Source organism: Salvelinus fontinalis, chromosome 3 (genome assembly GCF_029448725.1).
Source record: "Salvelinus fontinalis isolate EN_2023a chromosome 3, ASM2944872v1, whole genome shotgun sequence".
NCBI classification, from domain to species: domain Eukaryota; kingdom Metazoa; phylum Chordata; class Actinopteri; order Salmoniformes; family Salmonidae; genus Salvelinus; species Salvelinus fontinalis.
Window position 1 is genome coordinate 50,349,375 of NC_074667.1, and position 26,398 is coordinate 50,375,772.

The window sequence follows — 26,398 nt, forward strand, 5'->3', positions numbered from 1 at the left end:
ACAATTTCCAGGTATGTTTATCCGCGTTTCGTTCTGTTTTCTTCCGTTTAAGAAATGTTTTTTATCAGAACCTGCGGAATGGATACACCCCTAATCACACACAAACACAGTTCACTTTCATAGCAGTCACATACAAACAGCATGATCACTTTTCTCGCTTCTACGTGCTCTCCCCCTTTCTCACCTTTTCCCTTCACTTGTGGACTTCAGTGCGAAACACATTAGCTGTCTGTGACCAGGCGAAAAAACCTTTCCAAGCCAAACCTTCATATCACTTTTTTTATGTTTCACTATTTTTATTTTTAGGAAATTCACTGAGGAGGATTGTACTCCCCTTCCTTCTCTGAGGAGCCTCCACTGATCCCAGCAGCTAACTTAGAAATATAACTTTGCTCTGTGCTTCTCATGCACTTTATAGCCTATAGGCTATGGATAATTTGACTGAGACCACACTAAATAGCTTATAGGCACACTTGATATTGCGCGCCCAGCGGAGAATCAGAGATGAGGGGTGGCATCGGGCACACATCGATATATAGCCTTAAGAGCAAATCATTCTAAAACAATGAGAAATTTGGACATTTTATCAATTACAAATGATATGACCCTCTCCTGGACTAGATTTAAAAAATAGTAAACCCTCCCTTGACTGAAATTGAAAAACCATGACCGTCCCCCATTTTCCTCCAGGTACCCATTCTGTACTGTACATGTTGATCCATCCCTAAGGTTGCCCTGATCTCACAACCATGACAGTGACTGCTGTGCTACAGTATCTATCGGGGTTATATTATCCAGAGACTACCCTGGACTGCATGAAGGACCTTACTAAAAACAGTTTGTTATTGTAGTAATGTGTACAAGCAAGCCTACAAAGGTACCTGTTTTAAACTATAATTACCAGCCAGCATCTAACTTTTAAGTAATGACATCCAGTTAGTTGGGACGAAGACCCTTTTGAGGAATCTTGTCAAATGATGTGAGTTGCCTGTGTTGACTTTGATGCCTGTGAGCCAATTCTGTGTGTGAGTGAGACTGCCATGACTCTATTTTAGGCCATAAGCAATTGACAGGACAAAAATGTTCCAAAGTTTGTTTTAATCGCTGAAAAAAGGACCAAAAAAGACATTGTAACACTGACAGTCAATGGTTGGTCTGTCTAGCTACTTCATCATCATTTCCACCATGCACCCATGTTTTTAGGTGTATGATCTGTGATATGTGCTCCTCTATTGTGCATGGGAAAGAGAAAGAACCTGAAATGGATAGGCAATCCAGCACAGCTCTTCATCATTAGGGGAGACCGGGGTTGGCTTTTACTCTTGTGTGTATTTCTCAGCACCTGTAGATCTTATAAACTCTTTTCAATATTAGGAGAAAGACCAAGGTCTTGGCTTGAAATGAAGACTGTTTTCTATCCTCATTAATTATTCCAACATGGAGTTATAATCCATCAAACACACTCGTGGGATTGGATGTCACACCCCACTGGGCACAGACATCACTTCAGCATCTATTCAACATCATTTCATTGAATGGATATTTACCTTTATTTAACTAGGAAAGTCAGTTAAGAACAAATTCTTATTTACAATGACGGTCTACCGGGGAACAGTAGGTTAACTGCCTTGCTCAGGAGCAGAACGACAGCTTTTTACCTTGTCGGCTCAGGGATTTGATCCAGCAACCTTTCGGTTACAGGCCCTAAGCTTTAACCACTAGGCTACCTGTCGCACTAAATGATGTGGAAACAATGTTGATTCAGCCCGTGTGTGACCGGTGGGACAGTGCCTGTTTGCTGGTAGCTTATGCCTTTTGTAACAGGAAATTAAGCAATATAGAAATAGCCTTTCTTTGATCAAACGATATTCTTAACAAAATTCAGCATTTTATGCCGTGAGAATAAAATATGGCATTTTGAGTAAATTTGTGTGTATGCGTGTGTTTGCACACATGTGCGTGTTGCAGAAAAAATATGTTTGTGAGGGAGAGGAAACTAAATGAGCTCTTTATAGCACAAGCACAAAAGAGCTTGGGATGTATTATAATGGAGTTGGTAGTGACAACCAACCCCACATTCCAAGTGACAACCATCCCTAACCTGCTCCCCAAAGCTAACTAAGATGCTGGCTACCACATGGCTTGACCTTGGAACTCAGAAATATGTTTGAAATATAGTTCTCCCTTTCCTCTTTTCAACAAACATAATTGTTCATGGATACTCCCACAATTAAACAATTTACAAAGAAAATACCAATATATATATACATTTTACTTCCACCTACAAAAAACATAAATTCCCCTCACCTCAAAGTTTTGTCATGCTGACATGAATTGACCAGCTGGATGAATTCCTTCAAATAATTCACACATTTTTACCTTACAAATTACACATTGCCATTTAGATTGGGAGTAATTAGCACTGTGACAACCAACCCGTGAGACAACCAACCCCGTTCTCCCTTACCAACACACACAAAAACACACAACAAACATACATTAAATTATATATAGCAGATCCTGAACAACCTTTCAAATTAACACACACATACACAAAAACACAATCAAATTAAAATTATGGAAGGCCTACAGTATGAAGGCCTGCTGATAAGAGATGCAGACTTTGTCATCACTTCATGTGTCCTTCAGTTCGACTGATTGCTGAGAAGCTTCAAATCCCATTTCCCTGCTGTTCCCTAGCAGTACCCCTCCCTCCTCTAGGCATTACTCTTCCCCCACTGCTGTATGAACACATTCCTCATGCTAAGTCTCTTCTACACATTCCTGCCCAGACCTCCCACAACCTTTTCCCTCTCAGCTGTATCTACCCTCCTTCCTCTGGGCTTCCCTTCCCCTTTTTCTGCTGTTCCGGGTGTGGTTTCCCTCCCATGTCAGTCTCTCACTGGCTGTTACAGACGGTGCCTCCCAATTTGCCCCCGGCAGCAGCCTTCTTGCGCCTCTTGTTGAGCAGAGGGTTGCTGGAAGTGTCCAGGTCTTTGATCTTCACCTGGTCGTAATCCACACGCATGGTGGCGAGAGCACTGGTCATCTCATCCTATAGTACACAGAGCGTAAGGAGTTATGAGAGGGAAATAGAGAAGAAAGAGAAATAACAAGATTCAGAGTCAGGGAGGTTGCATTTCATGATAGATAAATAGGAGATGGTAGATAGGCAGAAGATAAAGCTCTGCTCTGAATATGCAGCATAATAAAGAGGAGGGAATAAGCCCTCTGTTAATAAACATGGCCTCAAACCAGACTGTGATGTCTGCCTCCACTTGTGGAAGGTCAACCACTCCAGGGTCATCTCCAAAGTTTGGGAGCAATTCCATTTCACATGAATTCCACAAAAGGAATGAAATTCCACTCATATTTTGAGATATCTACATGGGAAAACCATGTGTAATGTTCATAATATCAACCATATTTAAAATGTTGTCTGGATGTAAACTCAATGGCGCCGGAAGGGGATGGCTGCCGTTTTATGGGCTCCTAACCAACTGTGCTATTTTGTGTTTTTTTCACATTGTTTGTAACTTATTTTGTACTTAATGTTGCCTCTACCGTCTCTTATGACCAAAGAGAGCTTCTGGATATCAGAACAGTGATTACTCACCTCGAACTGGACTAAGATTTTTTCTTTAATGAGTCTGACGCAAAGGATATACTGCTTCTCTGAGACTAGGTCCAATCCCCGCCATTCGTGTGAGAAAAGACGGAAATACAGGGGGTGGCGATTGTGGTGCCTTGAGAGAATTAGTCTGCGAGTGGGTAACCCCACCTCTACCATCCGTTCTACAGGCAATCACTGGAGAGTAAACTGGATGATCTCCATTTTGAGACTATCGTACCAACAGGACATTAAAAACTGTAATATCTTGTTTCACAGAGTCTTGGCTGAACGACGACATAGATAATATACAGCTGGCTGGGTTTTCCGTGCATCGCCAGGAAAGAACAGCTACGTCTGGTAAGATGAGGGGTGGGGGTGTGTGTCTATTTGTAAATAACGTCTAATTTTAAGGAAGTCTCGAGATATTGCTCGCCTGAGGTAGAGTACCTCATGATAAGCTGTAGACAACACTATCTACCGAGAGAGTTTTCATCTATACTTTTCGTGGCAGTCTATTTACCACCACAAACCGATACTGGCACTAAGACCGCACTCAATGAGCTGTATAAGGCCATAAGCAAACAAGAAAATTTGTCGATGCAACAACCTCTACCTCAACAAGACAAAGGACCTGATTGTGGACTATAGAAAAGGAGGGCCGAACACGCCCCCATTCACATTGACGGGGCTTTAGTGTCGTGGCACTACAGCCATGACACTACAGACTCCAGTCAACCAACTCTCTGCTACCGCACGGCAAGCAGTACCGGAGCACCAAGTCTAGGTCCAAAAGGTTCCTTAACAGCTTCTACCCCCAAGCCATAAGACTCCGGCCACCAGGACTATTTACATTGACCCCCCCTTTTGTTTTTACACTGTTGCTACTCGCTGTTCATTATCTATGCATAGTCACTTTACCCCTACCTACATGCACAAATTACCTTGACTAACCTGTACCCCAGCACATTGACTCGGTACCGGAAGCCCTGTATATAGCCTCGTTATTGTTATTTTTTTTTTTTAATATTTTTTTTTACTTTAGTTTAGTAAATATTTTCTTAACTCTATTTCTTGAACTGCATAGTTGGTTAAGGGCTTGTACGCATTTCACGGTAAGGCCTACACCTGTTGTTATTTCGGCACATGTGACAAATACAATTTGATTTGATTTGATTCTGCTGATCCTGGGAAGAGATGTAAGTCCCTGGATGGCCAGAAGGTGTCAGTGCTGGTCTGATTCTGACCTTCACGTCATCCCACATCTCTCTGTCCTCAGTCAGGACCCGTGTGGTGTGGAGCGGTGTGGAGGGAACAACCATGGACTGCTGCAATGACAGAACACAGACATCATCAGGCATGAGGTTACAGACTGACATACATTAACTGATGCACGCTTTCACACACAAGCGTGCACGCACTCACATTGATCCAGGGGTGGTTCGTAAACTGTGTGATGGTCATTCTCTCGTTGGGGTCTGTCTTTAGCAGCTGATTGATCAACTGTTTGGCTGAAAAAGGAAAAGCAATAAGAGGAAAGAGGTCAACATTCAATGAAAGGCACACATTTGCGCATGCTTACCTATGCGTCAACAATCAAGTCAACAATCAACTCCTTTGTTTTGCTGACATTGCGGGAGAGGTTGTTGTCCTGGCACCACAATGCCAGTTCATTTACCTTCTCCCTATAGGCTGACTAGTCGTTGTTGGTTATCAGGCGAACAACTGTGGTTTCGTCAGCAAACTTGTTGATGGAGTTGGTGTCATGCAAAGCCACGCAGTCGTGGCTGAACAGGGAGTACAGCAGAGAGCTGAGGACACACCCCTGGGGGGGGGGGGGGGCCCTGAGTTAACAGTCAGTGTGGAGGAGGTGTTATTGTCAGTCCTCACAGCCTGTGGTCTGCCCGTCAGGAAGTGCAGGATCCAGTTGCAGAGGGCGGTGTCCAGACCCAGGGCTCTGAGTTTGGAGGGAACAATAGTGTTGAATGCTTAACTGTAGTCAATGAACAGCGTTCTCATATAGGTGTCTGTCTTGTCCAGATGTGTTACGGACGTGTCAATAGCGATGGAAATGGCATCTTCTGTTGATCTGTTGGAGCGGTAGGCAAATTGGACTGAGTCCAGTGTTCCTGGCATGCTCCCCTTGATGTGGGCCATGACCAGGTTCTCAAAGCCCTTCATGATGACCGGGGTGAGTGCGATGGGGTGATAGTCCTTTGGTCATGTCACCTTGTTTTTCTTGGGCCCTGTGATGATGGTGTTCTCCTTGAAGCGGGTGGGGACTACAGCTTGGGACAGGGACAGGTTGAAAATGTCAGAGAAGATGCCTGCCAGCTGGTCAGCACACACTCTGAGGACGTGGCCAGGGATCCCATACGGGCTGGCGGCTTTGTGAGTATTCACTCTTTTGAGAGTTCTCACGTCAGCCTCGTAGAGCGAAAGCACCTGGTCTTCCAGAGCAGCAAGATTCTTCCTGGACAGCTCGGTATTGTCTGACTCGAAGCGAGCATAGAATGTGTTAAGCTCGTCTGGGAGGGTGGGCACCACACAGCTGGATTTGCCTTTGTAGTTCGTGATTGTCTGTAGTCCTTGTCACATGCGACGCGAGTCTGAGTTGTCAAACATCAATTTAAGTTTGAGTCTGTATTGTCTTTTGCATCCCTAATGGATTTGCGGAGCTCGTACCTGCTTGCCTTGTAAGCGTCGCCCGCCACCGAGTCATTGAGGTTCATCCAGGGTTTTTGGTTGGGGTATGTCCGTATTGCTATTATGGGTACAACATCATCAACACATTTTCTAATGAAGTCTGTGACTGACAATGTATATTCCTCAGTGTGGACGGATGAGTCCTGGGTGGATGAATATTTGAACATACAGTACCAGTATTCTCAAAACAGTCCTGTTGCATTGAGTCTGCCTCCTCGAGTGGTCGTCACTAGTTACCACAGCCACAAAGTCAGGAGACCCGCCTACTCGACCAATCAGATGAGGGAGTGTGATGATGTTTATACACACCATATACACACTCACACACTACATTTACACTCCCACACAAAACCCACACACATTCACTTACACTACATGTACGCACTAACGCACGCACGCACACTTTTACGAGAATAATTTCCTGCTGCTACTCTGTTCTTTATTTTACTCTTATTATTGTCTATCCTGATGCCTAGTCACTTTACCCTGCCTTCATGTACATATCTACCTCATTATTATCTATCCTGATGCCTAGTCACTTTACCCCGCCTTCATGTACATATCTACCTCATTATTATCTATCCTGATGCCTAGTCACTTTACCCTGCCTTCATGTACATATCTACCTCATTATTATCTATCCTGATGCCTAGTCACTTTACCCTGCCTTCATGTACATATGTACCTCATAATTATCTATCCTGATGCCTAGTCACTTTACCCTGCCTTCATGTACATATCTAACTCATTATTATCTATCCTGATGCCTAGTCACTTTACCCTGCCTAATTGTACATATCTACCTCATTATTATCTATCCTGATGCCTAGTCACTTTACCCTGCCTTCATGTACATATCTACCTCAAATTCCTCGTACCTCTGTACATTGATATGGTACTGGTACTCCCTGTATATAGCTCCACATTGATCTGGTACTGGTACTCCATGTATATAGCTCCACATTGTTCTGGTACTGGTACAACCTGTATACAGCTCCACATTGATCTGGTACTGGTACTCCCTGTATATAGCTCCACATTGATCTGGTACTGGTACAACCTGTATATAGCTCCACATTGATCTGGTACTCCCTGTATATAGCTCCACATTGATCTGGTACTGGTACTCCCTGTATATAGCTCCACATTGATCTGGTACTGGTACTCCCTGTATATCGCTCCACATTGATCTGGTACTGGTACACCCTGTATACAGCTCCACATTGATCTGGTACTGGTACAATCTGTATATAGCTCCACATTGATCTGGTACTCCCTGTATATAGCTCCACATTGATCTGGTACTGGTACAACCTGTATATAGCTCCACATTGATCTGGTACTGATACTCCCTGTATATAGCTCCACATTGATCTGGTACTGGTACAACCTGTATATAGCTCCACATTGATCTGGTACTGGTACTCCCTGTATATAGTTCCACATTGATCTGGTACTGGTACTCCCTGTATATAGCTCCATCATTGATCTGGTACTGGTACTCCCTGTATATAGCTCCATCATTGATATGGTACTGGTACTCCCTGTATATAGCTCCATCCTTGATCTGGTACTCCCTGTATATAGCTCCATCATTGATCTGGTACTGGTACTCCCTGTATATAGCTCCATCATTGATCTGGTACTGGTACTCCCTGTATATAGCTCCACATTGATCTGGTACTGGTACAACCTGTATATAGCTCCACATTGACCTGGTACTGGTACTCCCTGTATATAGCTCCACATTGATCTGGTACTGGTACTCCCTGTATATAGCTCCACATTGATCTAATACTGGTACAACCTGTATATAGCTCCACATTGATCTGGTACTGGTACAACCTGTATTTGGCTCCACAATGATCTGGTACTGGTACTCCCTGTATATAGCTCCACATTGATCTGGTACTGGTACTCCCTGTATATAGCTCCACATTGATCTGGTACTGGTACTCCCTGTATATCGCTCCAAATTGATCTGGTACTGGTACTCCCTGTATATCGCTCCACATTGATCTGGTACTGGTACTCCCTGTATATAGCTCCATCATTGATCTGGTACTGGTACTCCCTGTATATAGCTCCATCATTGATCTGGTACTCCCTGTATATAGCTCCATCATTGATCTAGTACTGGTACAACCTGTATATAGCTCCACATTGATCTAGTACTGGTACTCCCTGTATATAGCTCCACATTGATCTAGTACTGGTACAACCTGTATATAGCTCCACATTGATCTATTACTGGTACTCTCTGTATATAGCTCCATCATTGATCTGGTACTGGTACTCCCTGTATATAGCTCCACATTGATCTAGTACTCGTACTCTCTGTATATAGCTCTACATTGATCTGGTACTGGTACTCCCTGTATATAGCTCCACATTGATCTGGTACTGGTACTCCCTGTATATAGCTCCACATTGATCTGGTACTGGTAAAACCTGTATATAGCTCCACATTGATCTGGTACTGGTACTCCCTGTATATAGCTCCACATTGATCTGGTACTGGTACTCCCTGTATATAGCTCCACATTGATCTGGTACTGGTACTCCCTGTATATAGCTCCACATTGATCTGGTACTGGTACTCCCTGTATATAGCTCCACATTGATCTGGTACTGGTACTCCCTGTATATCGCTCCACATTGATCTGGTACTGGTACTCCCTGTATATAGCTCCACATTGATCTGGTACTGGTACTCCCTGTATATAGCTCCATCATTGATCTGGTACTGGTACTCCCTGTATATAGCTCCATCATTGATCTGGTACTCCCTGTATATAGCTCCATCATTGATCTGGTACTGGTACAACCTGTATATAGCTCCACATTGATCTAGTACTGGTACTCCCTGTATATAGCTCCACATTGATCTAGTACTGGTACAACCTGTATATAGCTCCACATCGATCTATTACTGGTACTCTCTGTATATAGCTCCATCATTGATCTGGTACTGGTACTCCCTGTATATATAGCTCCACATTGATCTAGTACTCGTACTCTCTGTATATAGCTCTACATTGATCTGGTACTGGTACTCCCTGTATATAGCTCCACATTGATCTGGTACTGGTACTCCCTGTATATAGCTCCACATTGATCTGGTACTGGTAAAACCTGTATATAGCTACACATTGATCTGGTACTGGTACTCCCTGTATATAGCTCCACATTGATCTGGTACTGGTACTCCCTGTATATAGCTCCACATTGATCTGGTACTGGTACTCGCTGTATATAGCTCCACATTGATCTGGTACTGGTACTCCCTGTATATAGCTCCACATTGATCTGGTACTGGTACTCCCTGTATATCGCTCCACATTGATCTGGTACTGGTACTCCCTGTATATCGCTCCACATTGATCTGGTACTGGTACTCCCTGTTAATAGCTCCATCATTGATCTGGTACTGGTACTCCCTGTATATAGCTCCATCATTGATCTGGTACTCCCTGTATATAGCTCCATCATTGATCTGGTACTGGTACAACCTGTATATAGCTCCACATTGATCTAGTACTGGTACTCCCTGTATATAGCTCCACATTGATCTAGTACTGGTACAACCTGTATATAGCTCCACATTGATCTATTACTGGTACTCTCTGTATATAGCTCCATCATTGATCTGGTACTGGTACTCCCTGTATATAGCTCCACATTGATCTAGTACTCGTACTCTCTGTATATAGCTCTACATTGATCTGGTACTGGTACTCCCTGTATATAGCTCCACATTGATCTGTTACTGGTACTCCCTGTATATAGCTCCACATTGATCTGGTACTGGTAAAACCTGTATATAGCTCCACATTGATCTGGTACTGGTACTCCCTGTATACAGCTCCATCATTGATCTGGTACTGGTACTCCCTGTATATAGCTCCACATTGATCTGGTACTGGTACTCCCTGTATATAGCTCCACATTGATCTGGTACTGGTACTCACAGTATATAGCTCCACATTGATCTGGTACTGGTACTCCCTGTATATAGTTCCACATTGATCTGGTACTGGTACTCCCTGTATATAGCTCCATCATTGATCTGGTACTGGTACACCCTGTATACAGCTCCATCATTGATATGGTACTGGTACTCCCTGTATATAGCTCCATCATTGATCTGGTACTCCCTGTATATAGCTCCACATTGATCTAGTACTGGTACAACCTGTATATAGCTCCACATTGATCTGGTACTGGTACTCCCTGTATATAGCTCCACGTTGATCTGGTACTGGTACTCCCTGTATATAGCTCCACATTGATCTGGTACTGGTACTCCCTGTATATAGCTCCACATTAATCTGGTACTGGTACTCCCTAAATATAGCTCCACATTGATCTGGTACTGGTACTCCCTGTATATAACTCCACATTGATCTGGTACTGGTACTCCCTGTATATAGCTCCACATTGATATGGTACTGGTACTCCCTGTATATAGCTCCATCATTGATCTGGTACTGGTACTCCCTGTATATAGCTCCACATTGATCTGGTACTGGTACAACCTGTATATAGTTCCACATTGATCTGGTACTGGTACTCCCTGTATATAGCTCCGTCATTGATCTGGTACTGGTACTCCCTGTATATAGCTCCATCATTGATATGGTACTGGTACTCCCTGTATATAGCTCCACATTGATCTGGTACTGGTACAACCTGTATATAGCTCTACATTGATATGGTACTGGTACTCCCTGTATATAGCTCCACATTGATCTGGTACTGGTACAACCTGTATATAGTTCCACATTGATCTGGTACTGGTACTCCTTGTATATAGCTCCGTCATTGATCTGGTACTGGTACTCCCTGTATATAGCTCCACATTGATCTGGTACTGGTACTCCCTGTATATAGCTCCACATTGATCTGGTACTGGTACTCCCTGTATATAGCTCCACAATGATCTGGTACTGGTACTCCCTGTATATAGCTCCAAATTGATCTGGTACTGGTACTCCCTGTATATAGCTCCACATTGATCTGGTACTGATACTCCCTGTATATAGCTCCATCATTGATATGGTACTGGTACAACCTGTATATAGCTCCATATTGATCTGGTACTGGTACAACCTGTATATAGCTCCACATTGATCTGGTACTGGTACAACCTGTATATAGCTCCACATTGATATAGTACTGATACAACCTGTTTATAGCTCCACATTGATCGGGTACTGGTACTCCCTGTATATAGCTCCACATTGATCTGGTACTGGTACTCCCTGTATATAGCTCCACATTGATCTGGTACTGGTGCTCCCTGTATATAGCTCCACATTGATCTGGTACTGGTACTCTCTGTATATAACTCCACATTGATCTAGTACTGGTACTCCCTGTATATAGCTCCACATTGATCTAGTACTGGTACTCCCTGTATATAGCTCCACATTAATCTAGTACTGGTACTCCCTGTATATAGCTCCACATTGATCTAGTACTGGTACTCCCTGTATATAGCTCCACATTGATCTAGTACTGGTACTCCCTGTATATAGCTCCACATTGATCTGGCACTGGTACTCCCTGTATATAGCTCCACATTGATCTGGTACTGGTACTCCCTGTATATAACTCCACATTGATCTGGTATTGGTACTCCCTGTATATAGCTCCACATTGATCTGGTACTGGTACTCCCTGTATATAGCTCCACATTGATCTGGTACTGGTACAACCTTTATATAGCTTCACATTGATCTGGTACTGGTTCAACCTGTATATAGCTCCACATTGATCTGGTATTGGTACTCCCTGTATATACCTCCACATTGATCTGGTACTGGTACTCCCTGTATATAGCTCCACATTGATCTGGTACTGGTTCAACCTGTATATAGCTCCACATTGATCTGGTATTGGTACTCCCTGTATATAGCTCCACATTGATCTGGTACTGGTTCAACCTGTATATAGCTCCACATTGATCTGGTACTGGTACTCCCTGTATATAGCTCCACATTGATCTGGTACTGGTACTCCCTGTATATAGCTCCACATTGATCTGGTACTGGTACTATCTGTATATAGCTCCACATTGATCTGGTACTGATACTCCCTGTATATAGCTCCATCATTGATATGGTACTGGAACAACCTGTATATAGCTCCATATTGATCTGGTACTGGTACAACCTGTAAATAGCTCCACATTGATCTGGTACTGGTACAACCTGTATATAGCTCCACATTGATATAGTACTCGTACAACCTGTATATAGCTCCACATTGATCGGGTACTGGTACTCCCTGTATATAGCTCCACATTGATCTGGTACTGGTACTCCCTGTATATAGCTCCACATTGATCTGGTACTGGTACAACCTGTATATAGCTCCACATTGATCTGGTACTGGTACTCCCTGTATATAGCTCCACATTGATCGGGTACTGGTACTCCCTGTATATAGCTCCACATTGATCTGGTACTGGTACTCCCTGTATATAGCTCCACATTGATCTGGTACTGGTACAACCTGTATATAGCTCCACATTGATCTGGTACTGGTACTCCCTGTATATAGCTCCACATTGATCTGGTACTGGTACTCCCTGTATATAGCGCCACATTGATCTGGTACTGGTACTTCCTGTATATAGCTCCACATTGATCTGGTACTGGTACTCCCTGTATATAGCTCCACATTGATCTGGTACTGGTACTCCCTGTATATAACTCCACATTGATCTGGTACTGGTACTCCCTGTATATAGCTCCACATTGATCTGGTACTGGTTCAACCTGTATATAGCTCCACATTGATCTGGTACTGGTACTCCTTGTATATAGCTCCACATTGATCTAGTACTGGTACTCCCTGTATATAGCTCCACATTGATCTGGTACTGGTACTCCCTGTATATAGCTCCACATTGATCTGGTACTGGTACAACCTTTATATAGCTTCACATTGATCTGGTACTGGTTCAACCTGTATATAGCTCCACATTGATCTGGTATTGGTACTCCCTGTATATACCTCCACATTGATCTGGTACTGGTACTCCCTGTATATAGCTCCACATTGATCTGGTACTGGTTCAACCTGTATATAGCTCCACATTGATCTGGTATTGGTACTCCCTGTATTTAGCTCCACATTGATCTGGTACTGGTTCAACCTGTATATAGCTCCACATTGATCTGGTACTGGTACTCCCTGTATATAGCTCCACATTGATCTGGTACTGGTACTCCCTGTATATAGCTCCACATTGATCTGGTACTGGTACTATCTGTATATAGCTCCACATTGATCTGGTACTCCCTGTATATAGCTCCACATTGATCTAGTAGTGGTACAACCTGTATATAGCTCCATCATTGATCTGGTACTGGTACTCCCTGTATATAGCTCCACAATGATCTGGTACTGGTACTCCCTGTATATAGCTCCACATTGATCTGGTACTGGTACTCCCTGAATATAGCTCCACATTGATCTGGTACTGATACTCCCTGTATATAGCTCCATCATTGATATGGTACTGGTACAACCTGTATATAGCTCCATATTGATCTGGTACTGGTACAACCTGTAAATAGCTCCACATTGATCTGGTACTGGTACAACCTGTATATAGCTCCACATTGATATAGTACTCGTACAACCTGTATATAGCTCCACATTGATCGGGTACTGGTACTCCCTGTATATAGCTCCACATTGATCTGGTACTGGTACTCCCTGTATATAGCTCCACATTGATCTGGTACTGGTACAACCTGTATATAGCTCCACATTGATCTGGTACTGGTACTCCCTGTATATAGCTCCACATTGATCTAGTACTGGTACTCCCTGTATATAGCTCCACATTGATCTAGTACTGGTATTCCCTGTATATAGCTCCACATTGATCTAGTACTGGTACTCCCTGTATATAGCTCCACATTGATCTAGTACTGGTACTCCCTGTATATAGCTCCACATTGATCTAGTACTGGTACTCCCTGTATATAGCTCCACATTGATCTAGTACTGGTACTCCCTGTATATAGCTCCACATTGATCTAGTACTCGTACTCTCTGTATATAGCTCCACATTGATCTGGTACTGGTACTCCCTGTATATAGCTCCACATTGATCTGGTACTGGTACTCCCTGTATATAACTCCACATTGATCTGGTACTGGTACTCCCTGTATATAGCTCCACATTGATCTGGTACTGGTACTCCCTGTATATAGCTCCACATTGATCTGGTACTGGTACTCCCTGTATATAGCGCCACATTGATCTGGTACTGGTACTTCCTGTATATAGCTCCACATTGATCTGGTACTGGTACTCCCTGTATATAGCTCCACATTGATCTGGTACTGGTACTCCCTGTATATAACTCCACATTGATCTGGTACTGGTACTCCCTGTATATAGCTCCACATTGATCTGGTACTGGTTCAACCTGTATATAGCTCCACATTGATCTGGTACTGGTACTCCTTGTATATAGCTCCACATTGATCTGGTACTGGTACTCCTTGTATATAGCTCCACATTGATCTGGTACTGGTACTCCCTGTATATAGCTCCACATTGATCTGGTACTGGTACTCCCTGTATATAGCTCCACATTGATCTGGTACTGGTTCAACCTGTATATAGCTCCACATTGATCTGGTACTGGTACTCCCTGTATATAGCTCCATCATTGATATGGTACTGGTACTCCCTGTATATAGCTTCACATTGATCTGGTACTGGTTCAACCTGTATATAGCTCCACATTGATCTGGTACTGGTTCAACCTGTATATAGCTCCACATTGATCTGGTACTGGTACTCCTTGTATATAGCTCCACATTGATCTGGTACTGGTACTCCCTGTATATAGCTCCACATTGATCTGGTACTGGTACTCCCTGTATATAGCTCCACATTGATCTAATACTGGTACAACCTTTATATAGCTCCACATTGATCTGGTACTGGTTCAACCTGTATATAGCTCCACATTGATCTGGTATTGGTACTCCCTGTATATAGCTCCACATTGATCTGGTACTGGTACTCCCTGTATATAGCTCCACATTGATCTGGTACTGGTACTCCCTGTATATAGCTCCACATTGATCTGGTACTGGTACTATCTGTATATAGCTCCACATTGATCTGGTACTCTCTGTATATAGCTCCACATTGATCTAGTAGTGGTACAACCTGTATATAGCTCCACATTGATCTGGTACTGGTACTCCCTGTATATAGCTCCACATTGATCTGGTACTGGTACTCCCTGTATATAGCTCCACATTGATCTGGTACTGGTACTCCCTGTATATAGCTCCACATTGATCTGGTACTGGTACTCCCTTTATATAGCTCCACATTGATCTGGTACTGATACTCCCTGTATATAGCTCTACATTGATCTAGTACTGGTACTCCCTGTATATAGCTCCACATTGATCTGGTACTGGTACTGCCTGTATATAGCTCCACATTGATCTGGTACTGATACTCCCTGTATATAGCTCCACATTGATCTGGTACTGGTACAACCTGTATATAGCTCCACATTGATCTGGTACTATTACTCCCTATACTTAGATTTACGTGTATTTTTGGTATATGTTGTGAAACTGTTAGATATTACTTGTTAGATATTACTGCACTGTCAGAACTAGAAGCACAAGCATTTCGCAAAACCCGCAATATCATCTGCTAAACACGTGTATGTGATAAATCAAATTTGATTTGATTTGAGATCCCATGACACTTACTGCAAGAGTTTATAAGTGGGGTTAGAGTGGTTAGTTTCCCCTTACACTGTTAAGAGCTTTGGGTGTCTAGAAAAGAGCCATTTAAGTCCAATCAGTTATTAGTATTATTAGCTTGAAGACCATGCCTTTGTACAGAGATGGAAACTGGTACAAAATACCAAAAAAGTTAGACTGCAAGGCTATAATAAACAAACATTGCCCACATTATCTGCTTTCCTGGTTTTAAGGTACATGTAAAAAAGTATATCAAGGTCTAGGCCTACTGTTGGCAAAGTCTAAGGCTCCGTTTACACAGGCAGTCCAATTCCAATTATGGCCAAAAGAGCTGATCTGATGGTCAAAGCTGATCTGATGTAAACACAGCCAAAGCTCGGACCGAGAAACTAAAAAACAGCTTCTATCTCAAGACCATCAGACTGTTAAATAACCATCACTAGCCAGCCTACACCCAGTACCCTGCCCGGAACTTAGTCACTGTCACTAGCCAGCTACCACCCAGTTACTCAACCCTGCACCTTAGAGGCTGCTTCCCTATGTACATAGACATGGAATCCCTGGTCACTTTAATAATGTAACACTGACCACTTTAATAATGTCTACACACTGTTTTACTAATTTCATATGTATATAGTGTATTCTAGTCAATGCCATCCTACTCAACCATTTCTGTATATATACTATTATATTCTACAGATATACTAAATATTTTATCAACATACTGTCCATAATGTCTATACATATCATCACATATACCGTTGAAGTTGGAAGTTTACATACACCTTAGCCAAATACATTTAAACTAAGTTTTTCACAATTCCTGACATTTAAACCGAGTAAAAATTCCCTGTCTTAGGTCAGTTAGGATCACCACTTTATTTTAAGGATGTGAAATGTCAGAATAATAGTAGAGAGAATGATTTATTTCAGCTTTTAATTTCTTTCATCACATTCCCAGTGGGTCAGAAGTTTACAAACACTCAATTAGTATTTGGTAGCATTGCCTTTAAATTGTTTAACTTGGGTCAAACATTTTGGGTAGCCTTCCACAAGCTTCCCACAAATGTTGGGTGAATTCTGGCCCATTCCTCCAGACAGCGCTGGTGTACTGAGTCAGGTTTGAAGGCCTTGCTCGCACACGCCTTTTCAGTTCTGCCCACAAATGTTCTACAGGATTGAGGTCAGGGCTTTGTGATGGCCACTCCAATACCTTGACTTTTTTGTTCTTAAGCCATTTTGCCTAAATTTTGGAAGCGTGCTTGGGGTCATTGTCCATTTGGAAGATCCATTTGCGACCAAGCTTTAACTTCCTGACTGATGTCTTGAGATGTTGCTTCAATATATCCACGTAATTTTCTTCCCTCATCATGCCATCTATTTTGTGAAGTGCACCAGTCCCTCCTGCAGCAAAGCACCCCAACAACATGATGCTGCCACCCCCGTGCTTCACGGTTGGAATGGTGTTCTTCGGTTTGCAAGACTCCCCCTTTTTCCTCCAAACATAACGATGGTCATTATGGCCAAACAGTTCTATTTTTGTTTAATCAGACCAGAGAACATTTCTCCAAAAAGTACCATCTTTGTCCCCATGTGCAGTTGCAAACTGTAGTCTGGCTTTTTTATGGCTGTTTGGAGCAGTGGCTTCTTCCTTGCTGAGCGGCCTTTCAGGTTATGTCGATATAGGACTCATTTTACCGTGGATATAGATACTTTTGTACCTGTTTCCTCTAGCATCTTCACAAGGTCCTTTTCTGTTGTTCTGGGATTGATTTGCACTTCTTGCACCAAAGTACGTTCATCTCTAGGAGACAGAACGCGTCTCCTTCCTGAGCGGTATGACATGAGTAGGATGCCCTACCATCAGACTTCAGAGATTCAGTCAGATTATCCCTGGAATTTAAGAGCTGCTATTCTGTGTTTTTGTGCCTTGTGTATGTTTGTGTGTGCTTTTGGATGAGTGTTGTGCTGTGAAACTGACTATTTAGAAGTTTGCTTATGTTTTCTAGAGTAAAAGGTCCCTGGGACTGACATCATTGGAGGAATGCAACGCTATACTAACTAAACAAAAGCCAGGGTAACCCGACGCAGTCTCACCTTCCTCTGACACTTCAGCCCACTCAGGTTTTGGGAACTCGTACTGGCCCAGCCTGATTCTCCGCTTCATCCCTGGAGAGATGGCTTGGCCTGTGTTAGAATAGAACGGAGGGAACCCACACAGCCTGCAGAGGAGACAATTGCGTAGAGGTTGATAGTTATTAAGTTGCACTGACTTTCATATGATTATATTCTATATATGTACTGTATTTGCACACACGAAAACTAACACACACACAAGTTATGATGTTCTATCATCATGGGGACCTAACCCTACCCTACCCTACCCTTACCTTAACACAAACCCTAAACCTAAATCCTAACCCCTTACCCTAATTGTAACCCTAACCCTAAATCTAACCCCTAAGCTTAAAATAGCCTTTGTCCTCATGGGGACGTGGGAACTGTCCCCACGAGGGAGAATTTTCCTTGTTTTACTATTCTTGTGAACAAGGATGAAGAACCAACCAAACACACACACGCACACAGTACTCACAGGATGTACATGATGACACCCAGAGACCACATGTCACACGACTTGTCATATTTCTCCGGGCCCAAAACCTCAGGGGCTTATCAACATGGAAACACACACAAATAGAGACAGACGGAAAATACAATTACATGATGGAAACCACTTAAGTCCAAAGTATGCATAATATAGTGTAATAAATCTGATTGTCACACATATTTCTATTCCTACAGTAGTATAGTAACTTACCCACGTAGTAAGGGGTGTAGCAGGGGGTCTGCAGGAGGTTGTGTGTGGTCTCCTTAGCGAAGCCAAAGTCTGTCAGTTTGAGAGTACCATTGCGCTCCTGATGGGTATACAGCAGGTTCTCAGGCTAAGGGAGAGGAAGTGAAATGTATCCATCATTAAACATGTCACTGTTTACACATAGTATTAATAAATGCATGCCAACTCTGTTTGTCACTATCTGCTGCTCTTATCTTGATCTGTGTGAGTGACATTGCTCACCTTGATGTCTCTGTGTGCGATGTTCATGTTGTGGAGGAACTCGATGGCCGTACCAATATCCCGCATGATCTCTGAGCCCTCTAGAAGAGGAGAGCAGAGAGACACAGTCTCAGGACAACACAGTTTATTATGCGTGCCATGCACATGTCCGTATTTTGGAACTGCCTGTGCCCACGTACAGAACTGTCTGCATCCACGTACGGTGTGGCACAGGCGCCAAGTATATTGGCCGGGTACACGCAGATTGGGCTGAGGTGATTTTGGGGAACAATGACAGAGTTCGCTAAGAGTGTTGAGACACCAACGTTTATTGTTCAATTAACTTTTTGTTTAGTAGTCAGGAACAATTCTAGTTTTGTGAACAGAACATTTTATTGAGATCAAGTGTGTAATCGATGACAAATTTAGCAGAATGTCGGCCGAAATTAATCTTACTTCTGTCACGCCCTGACCTTAGAGAGCTTTTTATATAAAATAAAGTGGTGATCCTAACTGACCGAAGACAAGGAATTTTTACTCAGATTAAATGTCAGGAATTGTGAAAAACTTAGTTTAAATTTATTTGGCTAAGGTGTATGTAAACTTCCGACTTCAACTGTGTGTGTATTAATATACACTGCTCAAAAAAATAAAGAGAACACTTAAACAACACAATGTAACTCCAAGTCAATCACACTTCTGTGAAATCAAACTGTCCACTTAGGAAGCAACACTGATTGACAATACATTTCACATGCTGTTGTGCAAATGGAATAGACAAAAGGTGGAAATTGTAGGCAATTAGCAAGACACCCCCAATAAAGGAGTGGTTCTGCAGGTGGAGACCACAGACCACTTCTCAGTTCCTATGCTTCCTGGCTGATGTTTTGGTCACTTTTGAATGCTGGCGGTGCTTTCACTCTAGTGGTAGCATGAGACGGAGTCTACAACCCACACAAGTGGCTCAGGTAGTGCAGCTCATCCAGGATGGTACATCAATGCGAGCTGTGGCAAGAAGGTTTGCTGTGTCTGTCAGCGTAGTGTCCAGAGCATGGAGGCGCTACCAGGAGACAGGCCAGTACATCAGGAGACGTGGAGGAGGCCGTAGGAGGGCAACAACCCAGCAGCAGGACCGCTACCTCCGCCTTTGAGCAGGAGGAGCACTGCCAGAGCCCTGCAAAATGACCTCCAGCAGGCCACAAATGTGCATGTGTCAGCATATGGTCTCACAAGGGGTCTGAGGATCTCATCTCGGTACCTAATGGCAGTCAGGCTACCTCTGGCGAGCACATGGAGGGCTGTGCGGCCCCACAAAGAAATGCCACCCCACACCATGACTGACCCACCGCCAAACCGGTCATGCTGGAGGATGTTGCAGGCAGCAGAACATTCTCCACGGCGTCTCCAGATTCTGTCACGTCTGTCACATGTGCTCAGTGTGAACCTGCTTTCATCTGTGAAGAGCACAGGGCGCCAGTGGCGAATTTGCCAATCTTGGTGTTCTCTGGCAAATGCACGGTGCACGGTGTTGGGCTGTAAGCACAACCCCCACCTGTGGACGTCGGGCCCTCATACCACCCTCATGGAGTCTGTTTCTGACCGTTTGAGCAGACACATGCACATTTGTGGCCTGCTGGAGGTCATTTTTCAGGGCATAACTATTCACCCCACAAAGTCAATACTTTGTAGAGCCACCTTTTGCAGCAATTACAGCTGCAAGTGTCTTGGGTTATGTCTCTATAAGCTTGGCACATCTAGCCACTGGGGTTTTTGCCCATTCTTCAAGGCAAAACTTCTCCAGCTCCTTCAAGTTGGATGGGTTCCGCTGGTGTACAGCAATCTTTAAGTCATACCACAGATACTCAATTGGTTGAGGTCTGGGCTTTGACAAGGCTATACCAAGACATTTAAATGTTTCCCCTTAAACCACTCAACTGTTGCTTTAGCACTATGCTTAGGGCCATTGTCCTGCTGGAAGGTGAACCTCCATCCCAGTCTCAAATCTGTGGAAGACTGAAACAGTTTTCCCTCCACAATTTCCCTGTATTTTGCGCCATCCATCATTCCTTCCATTCTGACCAATTTCTCAGTCCCTGTCGATGAAAAACATCCCCACAGCATGATGTTGCCCCACCATGCTTCACTGTGGGGATGTTGTTCTCGGGGTGATCAGAAGTGTTGGGTTTGCGCCATACATAGCATTTCCTTGATGGCCAAAAGGCTCCATTTTAGTCTTATCTGACCAGAGTACTTTCTTCCATATGTTTGGGGAGTCTCCCACAACGTGTTTGCTTATTTTTTTCTTTAAGCAATGGCTTTTTTTCTGGCCACTCTTCCGTAAATCCCAGCTCTGTGGAGTATACAGCTTAAAGTAGTCCAATGGACAGATACTCCAATCTCCGCTGTGGAGCTTTGCAGCTCCTTCAGGGTTATCTTTGGTCTCTTCGTTGCCTCTGATTAATGCCCTCCTTGCCTGGTCCGTGAGTTTTGGTGGGCGGCCCTCTCTTGGCAGGTTTGTTGTGGTGCCATATTCTTTCCATTTATTAATGGATTTAATGGTGCTCTGTGGGATGTTCAAAGTTTCTGATATGTTTTATAACCCAACCCTGACCTGTACCTGTACGACCTGTACCTATGATAAAAATTACACACCTCTACATGCTTTGTAAGTAGGAAAACCTGCAAAATCGGCAGTGTATCAAATACTTGTTCTCCCCACTGTATATATACTGAGATCATGTGACACTTAAATAAAGTCCACCTGTGTGTAATCTAACTAATTATGTGACTTCTGAAGGTAATTGGTTGCACCAGATCTTATTTGGGGGCTTCATAGCAAAGGGGGTGAATACATATGCACGCACCACTTTTCTGTTTTAAATTTTTTGAAACAAGTAATTTTTTAAATTTCACTTCACCAATTTGGACTATTTTGTGTATGTCCATTACATGAAATCCAAATAAAAATCTATTTAAATTACAGGTTGTAATGCAACAAAATGTGAAAAAACGCCAAGGGGCATGAATACTTTTGGAAGGCACTGTAGTACATCCATTCCCAGAAACATGTAGCCCAGTCCTTCTTCCCTGGCTCCCTCCCTTCTGAGCCCCCTCACCTCTCTCAGTGAAAGCCTGGTCCCCTCTGGCCTGGATCCGGCTGAACAGTTCTCCCCCTTGCATACTGGAACCAGAGAAACACAAACATTGAGTTAATATTGAGATGCTGTCATGGAGTTATCATTCTAAAAACAACACTGCTTATCACTCTCCCACATAATAAATGTTTCTACAAGATAATCTCTGCTACGTCAATAACAGGCCCTTGAAAAGGGGAACCATTTAGAAGCAGTCTTGATGAGCATGATGTTAGTGGGTGTCACACCCTGACCTTAGAGATCCTTTTTATGTCTCTTTTTTGGTTGGTCAGGGCGTGAGTTTGGGTGGGCATTCTATGGCTGGTGTTCTATGTTGTCCTTGTTTTGTATTTCTATGTGTTTGGCCTGGTATGGTTCCCAATCAGAGGCAGCTGTCTATCGTTGTCTCTGATTGAGAACCATACTTAGGTAGCCGGTTCCCACCTGTGTTTGTGGGTAGTTATTCTTCTCCTTCTCCCGACGACGTTCGCTACAGAACTACCCACCACCAAAGGATCAAGCAGCGTGGAAGGATGGACTCCTGGACATGGGAGAAAATATTGGACGGCAAGGGACCCCGGGCACAGTATCGCCGTCCGAAAGAGGAGCTGGAGGCAGCTAGAGCGGAGCGGCGACACTACAAGGAATTGGCTCAAGGTAACGGGTACGAGACGCAGCCCCAGATTTTTTTTTTTTTTTGTGGGGGGGGGGGGGGGGGGGGGGGCACATGGGGAGATTGGCGGACTAGGAGACCTGAGCCAACTCCCCGTGCTTACCGTGGCGAGAGAGTGACTGGGCAGGCACCGTGTTATGCGGTGAAGTGCACGGTGTCCCCAGTGCGCACGCATAGCCCGGTGCGCTACTTCACAGCTCCTGGAATCGGCCGGGCTAGAGTGGGCATCGAGCCATGAGGGATGATGCCGGCTCAGCGCATCTGGTCTCCAGTGCGTCTCCTCGGCCCGGGGTATACTGCACCAGCCCTACGCACGGTGTCCCCGGTTCGCCAGCACAGCCCAGTGCGGCCTGTTCCAACTCCCCGCACTTGCCGGGCTACAGGGGGAACTAGCCAGGACGAGTTGTGCTAGCTCTGCGCTCGAGACCACCAGTGTGCCTCCACGGCCCAGTGTATCCAGTGCCTCGGCCAAGGAAGAGGCCTCCTGCATGTCTCCCCAGCCTGGTGAGTTCTGTGCCTGTGCTAAGTCCTAACCCTCCTGCATGTCTCCCCATCCTGGTGAGTCCTGTGCCTTCTCTCAGAGCCAGGCCTCCTGTGTGTCTCTCCATTCCAGTGATGATCCATGGCAAGAAGCCTCCAGTAATGATCCATGGCACGAAGCCTCCAGTGATGATCCATGGCAAGAAGCCTCCAGTGATGATCCATGGCATGAAGCCTCCAGTAATGATCCATGGCACGAAGCCTCCAGTGATGATCCATGGCAAGAAGCCTCCAGTGATGATCCATGGCACGAAGCCTCCTGTGATGATCCATGGCACGAAGCCTCCTGTGATGGTCCATGGCACGAAGCCTCCAGTGATAATCCATGGCACGAAGCCTCCAGTGATGATCCATGGCACGAAGCCTCCAGTGATGATCCATGGCACAAAGCCTCCAGTGAGGATCCATGGCACGAAGCCTCCAGTGAGGAGTTGTGGTACGAGGCCTCCAACGAAGGACGTTAGTCCAGAGCCTCCAGCAACGCTCTCTAGTCCGGAGCCTCCAGCGTCGCCCTCTAGTCCGGAGCCTCCAGCGACGCCCTCTAGTCCGGAGCCTCAACACTTACCACGCTGCACCTTGGTCCTCTTCTCCTTCTCCCGACGCCGTTCGTTACAGTGGGACAACGTTAGACTGGGAACAGAACAGTATGCTATGCACTTCATCTCCCCCTCTGTCTTCCCATTTTGTCATTATACACATAAACACACACTGACATTCAAAAGTCCATACACACTGTTACTCCTCTACCCTCCAAGAGCTCTGTCTTTAGAAAAACACTGCGAATCACTCTCTGTTATATGGAAAGCATTGTTTATACACTGAGTGTACAAAACACTAGGAACACCTTACTAATATTGAGTTGCACTCCCTTTTGCCATCAGAACAGCCTCAATTTGTTGGGGCATGGACTCAACAAGGTGTCAAAAGCAAGAGGAGGAAGGGAAGCGCTACTAAGGTACACTATAGTATATTTTGGTAGATAGAAGGTGCTCTTTGGTAAAAGGTGTAAATTGGTCATCAAAAAGAAAGGAGGACCAAGGCATTCTTCATATAATTAATTAAAATGCCTTTATTAGTATGGCATGTTCAATAGAAACAAAGTTGTTTAAAAACCGACGCGTTTCGGCTGCATGGCCTTCGTCAGGGAGTACAGAAAAAGGTGAATACAATGTCCTCTTTTGAAAGGCTTTTCCAATTAGCCCTAATTAGAAGAGGCAGTGGTTACCAAATTGGACACACCTAGTAAGCAATAATATACACATGAAAAGGTGAAATACTGTAGCTATGTTATCATGAGCATACAACTCCAAGCTAGAAGCATCAGAACACCCAGAGAGGCAGTTCCAACAACTAACCATGACTGGGAGAAGTGTCCAGAACAAGAAAGCAATATATTCCACAGTACACTAGACCACAGCAAAACATGAACAACAGTCCAAACATAGCTGAGGGCAATTGAGCAAAATGTCCACTAGATGACAGCAAATGGACCCATCACGACCCTTCAGGAAGGGTGAGAAATCCATATCTTCATTTAAACCAGGGTACATAGTGGCCTGTAGTTTGTAAATCCAAAAACTTTCCCTTTGGTTTAACTGTTGGTGTCAAAAGCGTTACAAAGGGATGCTGGCTCATGTTTAGTCCAATGCTTCCCACTGTTGTGTCAAGTTGCCTGTATGTCCTTTGGGTGGTGGACCATTCTTGATACACACGGGAAACTGTTGAGCATGAAAAACCCAGCAGCGTTGCAGTTCTTGACACAATCAAACCGGTGCGCCTGGCACCTACTACCAAAGGCACGTAAATCCTTTTTCTTGCTCATTCATCCTCTGAATGGCACACATACACAATCTATGTCTCAATTGTTTCAAGGATTAAGCATCCTTATTTAACTTGTCTCCTCACCTTTATCTACACTGATTGAAGTGGATTTAACAAGTGACATCAATAATGGATCATAGCTTTCACATGGATTCACCTGGTCAGTCTTTGTCGTGGGAAGAGCAGGTGTTCCTAATGTTTTGTGCACTCAGTGTAAGATCTTTTGAGTGTGTGTGTGTTTGTGAGAGATAGAAAGAGTGAGTATGGAGGAAGTGAGTAAGAGAGAGATCCAAGTCCAAATCCAACATCTGTGTCCAACTCAGTTACCGACTATTCTCCTTCATTACGCTAGCTGAGCTGAGCTGGTGCTCTCCTCTGACCGTCTCTGAGACAGGAAAGAGCTGACCACAAAGAGAAATGACTTTACAGAGAACACACCCTTAACTGAGCTATTGTCACATTCGTCTTCGTATTGTGAGAGAGAGGACCAAGGCGCAGCGTGATATAAATACATCTTCTTTATTTATTTATTTATTTTTTATCCCCTTCTCTCCCCAATTTTTTTCGTGGTATCCAATCGCTAGTAATTACTATCTTGTCTCATCGCTACAACTCCCGTACGGGCTCGGGAGAGACGAAGGTCGAAAGCCATGCGTCCTCCGAGGCACAACCCAACCAAGCCGCACTGCTTCTTTAACACAGCGCGCCTCCAACCCGGAAGCCAGCCGCACCAATGTGTCGGAGGAAACACCGTGCACCTGGCCCCCTTGGATAGCGCGCACTGCACCCAGCCCGCCACAGGAGTCGCTGGAGCGCGATGCGACAAGGAAATCCCTACCGGCCAAACCCACCCTAACCCGGACGACGCTAGCCCAATTGTGCGTCGCCCCACGGACCTCCCGGTCGCGGCCGGCTGCGACAGAGCCTGGGGGCGAACCCAGAGACTCTGGTGGCGCAGTTAGCACTGCGATGCAGTGCCCAAGACCACTGCGCCACCCGGGAGGCTACATCTTCTTTATTTGAAGATGAAAAGAGCACGGACACTAATACAAAACGACCGTGAAGCTACAAACGAAAGTGCATACACAAGCTAC

General features: G+C 44.3%; 1 protein-coding gene across 1 annotated transcript in view; it reads right to left on the minus strand.

Annotated features, from left to right (window-relative positions):
• Nucleotides 1-1,083: 1,083 nt before the first annotated feature.
• Nucleotides 1,084-26,398, minus strand: part of LOC129851057 (MAP kinase-activated protein kinase 3-like) — a 46,777-nt gene continuing 21,462 nt past the window's right edge. The window contains exons 3-10 of the mRNA XM_055917240.1: nt 22,253-22,317; nt 19,158-19,237; nt 18,900-19,023; nt 18,675-18,750; nt 18,179-18,303; nt 5,036-5,121; nt 4,858-4,938; nt 1,084-3,055 (exon numbers count right to left, since the gene is read on the minus strand). Of these exons, the coding sequence (XP_055773215.1) occupies nt 2,900-3,055; nt 4,858-4,938; nt 5,036-5,121; nt 18,179-18,303; nt 18,675-18,750; nt 18,900-19,023; nt 19,158-19,237; nt 22,253-22,317 (793 nt within the window). The 3' untranslated portion in view covers nt 1,084-2,899. The remainder of the gene's footprint in view (nt 3,056-4,857; nt 4,939-5,035; nt 5,122-18,178; nt 18,304-18,674; nt 18,751-18,899; nt 19,024-19,157; nt 19,238-22,252; nt 22,318-26,398) is intronic.